Genomic DNA, 6,763 nt, shown 5'->3' with positions numbered 1-6,763 from the left:
GTGCAACAATGCCTGTGGCTGGAGCCTAGCAGTGAGTGGGAGAGACTCCGTTGGGTTGGCTCTCAGTTTGTGTGACACTCTATAGGCACCCGTTTCAGGCTGCTACAGTTCTGATGGTACAGGAGCAGTTTGGCCCACCCTGCTTTCTGACCCCTGAGAAATGGTTGTGGGTGGAAGGAGTGGTACTGGTGTGGATGTGTTGCTATCAGGAAAGACAACATCTGCATTCATCATCAGCACCAGCCAGCCCCTGCTCCATATCAGTGTGCCCACTGATCTGTGGGACAACAGACCCTGTTGACACATGCCATAATTGAATTGTCAGGAGTTGACAGTACTATTTGGAGCAGAGTAAAAAGAGGGGAGGGTGCACCTGCCGACAGCCTCTGTGCAGTGCTGCTGGCATGGACAACATCTGCTTTGCCCACACTTTCGAAGACATTGTGGCCATGGCAATGAAATAAAACTGTCCTCCTGTGCTGCACTTACTGCAGCAAGACCTCAACAAGGTCCTCCTCAAAACAGGGGGCCCTGCTTCTTCCCCCAGTGCTGCCTGCCATACGTCCCTGGGGGAAACACTTGCCAAGTCAGGACACCACATAGACTAATGGAAGAATTAGAAATACAGAAAAACGGTAGAGCAACAAATCACCCAACACCAAAAAGACCACCACCATGTAGGCATTTGTGTGTGTTTAATGAACAATCTTCGTATTGCTAGAATAACAGCCCTCTGCGGCTCTACTCTGAAGCTTGTAATAACATACCTGGTGGCTTAAAAAGATTAAACATTGTACAAATGAGAACAGCGTCTGAATTTAGAACTAGTTGCATCACTGGCTAATTTTAATTTTCCTCCACAATCCTCACGCTAAGCAATACGATAAATAAACAAAATGGTATTCAAGTTAACAATTCTGACTTTTTTTTTAAAAAGTGACTATCCTTACAGCTTTAGCCTAAAATTCAAAAAATGTTCAGTTGAAACTCTGGACACACTGCACACCTTGAGTCTTGAGTGAACCATGTACTGAGGTCTCTACCTTTCATTTCACACAGTTTGAGATAACAGCCAATTTCATTTTTTACTTCTGAATGATGTTCAGAGAGTTAAAATCCTCTCAATCTTCTACATAAAGTGGAACTTGGCAAGAACGCACTTTAAATCCGAATTTGGAAATCTAGAGAAAAAGAACAAATTTGCATTTATATAGCCCCAGCCACATCATCTGGTTGTCCCAAAGTGCTTCACAACCAATGAATTACTTTTGAAGTGCAGGCACTGTTGTTATTAGACAAACATAACAACCAAATTGCGAACAGCATGGTCCCACAAACAACAATGAGATAAATGACCAGTTAATCTGTTGTGCTGCGGTCATTGATTGAAGGATAAATGTTGCCCCAGACACTGGAGAACTCCTCTGCTCTTCTTCAAATAGTGCTATGAAATCTTTCATGTTGATCTGTACAGGCAGAGGCCGAGGCCTCAGTTTAACATGTACGGCATGAAATATCAGACTAGATTACGTGCTTGAAACCAAAACCTTCTGAAGAAAACGATCGGTTTTGGCTTTCTTAAGAAATTATAAGTCTTCAATAAAATACATCATATGGCAACAAACATATAAAACGCGAAGCGACTGATTCAATCTTACAACCTGTATTTAGCACTAACTCACCCATTCGAAACGTGAATGCAAATTTGCTGTTTGCATTAGGCATCAGTCACCGTGCTAATATTTTTATATTTAGACTGGTGTATAATTCTGATGCAATTTACTGCTTGGGAATAAATTGCCATATAAATAATCTAATTATGTCTATTTTAATATTATTTTAAACATCAAACACAAAAATCACAGCTGTTAAGATCTCAGGGGCAATTATTCTCCCACTTTTCAACCTCCCCCCTCAAAAAATAACACCTTGACAGTCACAATCGTTTTTTTTAATGCATTTTTTGCACCAAAATATCTAAAATGCACTAATATCTTTACCCTAGTCCACCCCAACTGAATCCAATATTATTGCTGTCATTAAAAAATGACCATTAAAAAGTAGCTTGCTATCTTACTTGAAGTTCTACCTATATCATTCAATTTGCTTCAGTTTTTACACAGCGAATTGTTGTGATCTGGAATGCACTGCCTGAAAGGGTGGTGGAGGAAAAATTCAATAACATTCAAAACTGAATTGGATAAATACTTGAAGGGAACTGTTTGCAGGAGAGTGGGATTAATTGGATAGCTCTACCAAAGAGCTGTCACAGGCACGATGGGCCAAATGGCCGCCTTCTGTGATAATAGTGTGAGGTTTAAGAGGCTCTTCTGCCAAAAAAAAAACACAATTTTTTGCACAATAATATCCCTGTTTTTCACACAAAGCTGAGTCCATCTCATGAAAGAATGAAGCTGGCTTGAGCAGCACGTGTAGCTCAACCGCTGGGTATGAAAAACTGTCAGAAATCAGAGAATCATAGCAGGTGTTTCAAGTGGGACCATGGCAAAGTATTGGCTGGTTCCGAGAATGTGCCTTCAAGATTTTTTTTGTTGACAATCCAGTTGACAGAATTGACAAAATGGCAAAGGAACCATTAAGTCCCTAACTAACAGCACTGTGGGAGTACCTTCACCACATGAACTGCAGTGGTTCAAGAAGGGGGCTCACCACCACCTTCTCGAGGGCAATTAGGGATGGGCAATAACTGCTGGCCTTGCCAGCGATGACCACATCCCATAAACGATTAAAAAAACATTTTTTTTTTTTTTTTTTATATAAACAGGATCACTTTTTGAGGTCTTCAATTGATCTTCAAGTACTCATGTTTCTACAAGAAAGGGAGTTTAGACAAGAGGTAATAGAATGCTTGTGAAGCAAGTGTTAAAAATGGGTTGTACAGATTCACCTTTCTCATGCTACTTTTGCATTCTGATTTTGGCAATAATGCTACATACTCTAGGGTACCAATCCAACCTAAAGGCAGTGTAAAATAAATATGTATCAATGTTGAAATTTAGTGGTGGTGTCACACAAGTAATGATGTGCATCAACAGCAGTATAAATACAGCCAGTGCAAATCCCATCCAAATACCTTTTGATAGTTTAAAATGTGAATGGTGACAGAGTGGGCTGGGCAGCCACTTCTATTGTTTTTAATAATTAAAAATCCAAATATCCCTAGTGCTCTTTTCAAGCATTAAAAATCTCACCTGCAATTGGAGGCCAGTTAATAGCACTCTGTGCATGTAGTTTTGCATTCCCCAAGTTCACAGTCTTGCAGGTAAGTAGGGTTAAGTACAGTTTCTTGCTCACCTTGCAATTAAAATGCACTCATACTGCAACACTTGATAAAAGTCCATGGTTTGGAATTTGTGGTGGGTAATGACAGTGAACTAAGCCCTCTGAAACTGACCGCAACTTCAGCATTTAGCGCATGTGCATCTAAACGTGGAAATCCTGAAGCTGCGGGCAGTCGTTCACTGCTCCGACACTGGCTGCGCTGTGCCCCCCTCCCCACCCCTCACAGCCGGCAATCAGTGAAACTGATGAAAACTTGGGCTTTTCCACGGTAATATCACTGTTAAATACCCCATTAAATGTTAAACCTTGTTGGATTAGGTGTAACTCGGGTTTCAACAGCGTATGGACTGGTAAACAGATGTTCTGGCCCTGAAAAATTAATTTATATATTTGTGGAGTGTCATATTTTCTCCATTATGATAAAAATTACAATTTAAAAAAAACATGAATAAACTTTTGAAAAAAAATTATGATATTTCAGGTTCTACCTTATCCCCATGCGAGAGTCCCAATCTTTGTTTCACTCTGTAACCTTTTGAAAAAGTCTGAATAAAAGCAGCTGGTTTCTTGTCTGAGAATTCTGCAATGTGATTGGCTGCTTAGACAGCTTGTTGATGTCACAGCAACATTGCACTAGGGAATCCCCACTATGCTGCGCTGAAATCAAATGAACATTGAAAAAGGCAAACTTTTCGCCACAGAGATCTCTGTGGGCAGCTTTCTTCAGGGCCAGCGGCGAGTGCCTTTGCTTTGCTGCTGACCGCAAATTACAGACCCATGTCTTGGAGGATTCAGAGCAGCAACTTTCAACTCTTCTGTTATCTCTCTTGCAGTTTCTGTCCACATGCCTAATACACTATGTATCTCCCATGGCTGAGAGGATGGGTTGGGGACCTATTTCCAGTTTTCTGGAAATACACAAAGTCCATACTGTCTTTGTCTGTCTAGCCACCTACTTGACTAGGTGAGAGTGTGGGTCAAGATCTCTTGCCTTTGATTTACCCTACCTGTGGGGTATGTGGTCTTTACTTGGTGCCCCTCTACAGTGGCACAGTTAAAAATGGGAATTCAGCACATCCACCAAATTTGTATCCATCATTGCAGGTCATGCAGCACTGCACTCCAACCTTGCCATAAAACCTTTTGAAAAGATCATACTTGTAATTTTTTAATAAAGTATTACCTCCACTTTGTGTTAGGCATCTAACCCAGGATGTTGCCTCATAGACGCATTTTTCAACTACTCGTACGTATTTGATCTATAAAAATGAAACTGTGTTATTTGGGCCTGTGTTTGGTATATGTAATATTTGACAAACATTAAAAATCTCATCAGTGTTGGGCAGCAGCTATAAAGAAATACCATGTGGTTATAGAAACAGTTTCCTATAATATAAATCCAATATAAAACATAATCACAACCTTAAAACTACACCCCTTACTTCACCAATAGGAATGTTTCCATTTCTTACATCAACTATTCTCACGACCTACTGGGGGAGATTGCTAATTCGTGGATACATTCGTTCTGCTGGGGTGAGACTCACAAAGCTCATTTCACTTAGGATCCTTATAGACAGGAGGGAGGAAGAGAGCAAGAAAGAGAGCGCAAAAAAACAGAAGAGAGAAAAAGAAAAAAAGTGATAAGATGAAAATATTCTCTTATTTTCTCCATTGGTCTGGACTGGATTCCAACCCAGATCCCAAAGCTAAAAGAACAATGGATTCAACACAGAACTTGGATTCATCTTTGACTGCCTACTGACTTTAAATAGGACACCTACATTGACTTTAAATAGGATGTGGGTGGTCTGAATTTTAAGCCAAAAGCTTTCTCCTTTTTGGGTTATCTTTTTGAAGCCAGAGTTCGGTTCATGAGAAACCTGAAATAATTTGGCTTCAAACATTGAGCCAGAGACCCTACGGTATATTTCACACAATCTGAAATAAGACAATGACCTCTCCATACCTATAGTGTATAAAATGTAACAGAAAGACAAATATACTCTGTAAGCTAAGCTTTCTATTCCTTATCTGGTCCATCATCAAGCTATCTTCGTCCACCTCCAGGATATTGTCTGCTTACACCCCTCCCTCTTCCCCGCCATTGCATAAAACCTCATCCACACTTTCATTACCTCAAGGATCAATTTTTCGCAGGCCTCGTCTTCTCCACCCTACACGGTTGCCAGCTAAATCCACTGCTCTGCAGCTCTCTACTGAGTCCTCTACTGCTCAAAGTTTCACATACCCACTACCCTCACCCTCACACAGCTCCACTGGCTCTCTGTGCTCTAGCACCTCAAATTTAAGATCCTCAGTCTCATTTTCAAATCCTGCCAAACCTCACTTATATGGATTATATATATATATAAATGCAAGTTTCTGTTATTGTTATAAAACCTAAGAAGGCATGGGGCTTGGGGGGGTGGGGGGTGGGGGGGGCAGGTCACTCAGCCCATCAAGTTTTCACCTTCCGATGACCCAAGTTGCTCCATCATAGACGCTACCCAACAAAATTATGGAAAGGTTCTGCAACATTTTGCCTCCTCCTCAGCTCCTCCCCACAAGATAAAGTAAGCAGGACTCGAGACCACTTTACTAATGTTACATCTTACAGTATACATCCCAGGTTAGTATGCTTCCTTGTTATAGCATTACCCTGGTCCCATCAGCATAGGACTCATCAATTTCCACACAACATTTGATCATCTCTATCTGTACTTTTCATCATACTGTTTGTACCCAGATATTCATCCAGCTCTTCTTTTAAAAAAGGCATTAATTAAATCCATGCCACCTATTCAATACTCTGGGGGGGGGGGGGGTGGGGGGAAGAATTCAAAAATCTCAGCCTTGTCTGAGGTTAGGAAAGAATAAACTGTACCTGCAATCCTGATGCTGCTAGGTATTGGATTTTGAACTTCACTCTGATTGGAGGTTTTGCTTCAGGTTCCTCCGCCTCCACACTTGGCAGTCCCAGGTGGGCCTTCATTGTAAATTCTTTCCCTCCCTTAAGCAATTGTGCAATGATAATGCATTATTGACCACTACAAATTCTAGAAAAGATTATTAAAGAGGATCGCCAGAATCCAGAGGACTTTTTAAAAAATGACATAGCACAATTGTTGGACAGCTATTCCCCCACAATAATTCCTACTTATTATTTCATATGTACAGGAAAAAAGCAGTTTGTGCTTTTCACTCATTGAGGGCAGCTATTGACCCCCCGTGGAGAGATCTCCAGCTGCCTGTCATAAGATCTTATGGTGTCACCCTGCTTGCTTGTTGGCTGATATCATCACAAAATCCAATGCACAAGACTTGCAGATTTTTTTTTCATCAGTTACAAACCTGCGGTTATTACTTATGCAACAATGCGAGAATATTTTTCCACACAGGGGTTCTGACTTTAGTGTGACCTATTTGCAGTACAAGGAAATCTAGGACCAATCTCGGT

The 6,763-nt window shown here is 40.9% G+C and overlaps 1 protein-coding gene across 6 annotated transcripts in view; it reads right to left on the bottom strand.

Moving 5' to 3' along the window:
* Positions 1-678: 678 nt before the first annotated feature.
* LOC147122166 (AP-1 complex subunit mu-1-like) overlaps positions 679-6,763 on the bottom strand; it is a 95,006-nt gene continuing 88,921 nt past the window's right edge. For 5 of the 6 annotated variants that reach the window (XM_085982997.1, XM_085982994.1, XM_085982993.1 and 2 more), the window contains 3 exons: positions 6,191-6,316; positions 4,487-4,562; positions 679-1,181 (listed from right to left, as the gene is read on the bottom strand). In XM_085982997.1, coding sequence (XP_085839123.1) covers positions 1,162-1,181; positions 4,487-4,562; positions 6,191-6,316 — 222 coding nt within the window. In that variant the 3' untranslated portion in view covers positions 679-1,161. The remainder of the gene's footprint in view (positions 1,182-4,486; positions 4,563-6,190; positions 6,317-6,763) is intronic. The other variant, XM_085982996.1, reaches the window with a different exon arrangement.

The sequence above is a fragment of the Somniosus microcephalus genome, chromosome 3 (genome assembly GCF_052327205.1).
Source record: "Somniosus microcephalus isolate GS21.2 chromosome 3, FLI_Smic_1.0, whole genome shotgun sequence".
Taxonomy (NCBI): Eukaryota; Metazoa; Chordata; class Chondrichthyes; order Squaliformes; family Somniosidae; genus Somniosus; species Somniosus microcephalus.
This window is presented reverse-complemented; position numbering and strand designations above follow the sequence as displayed.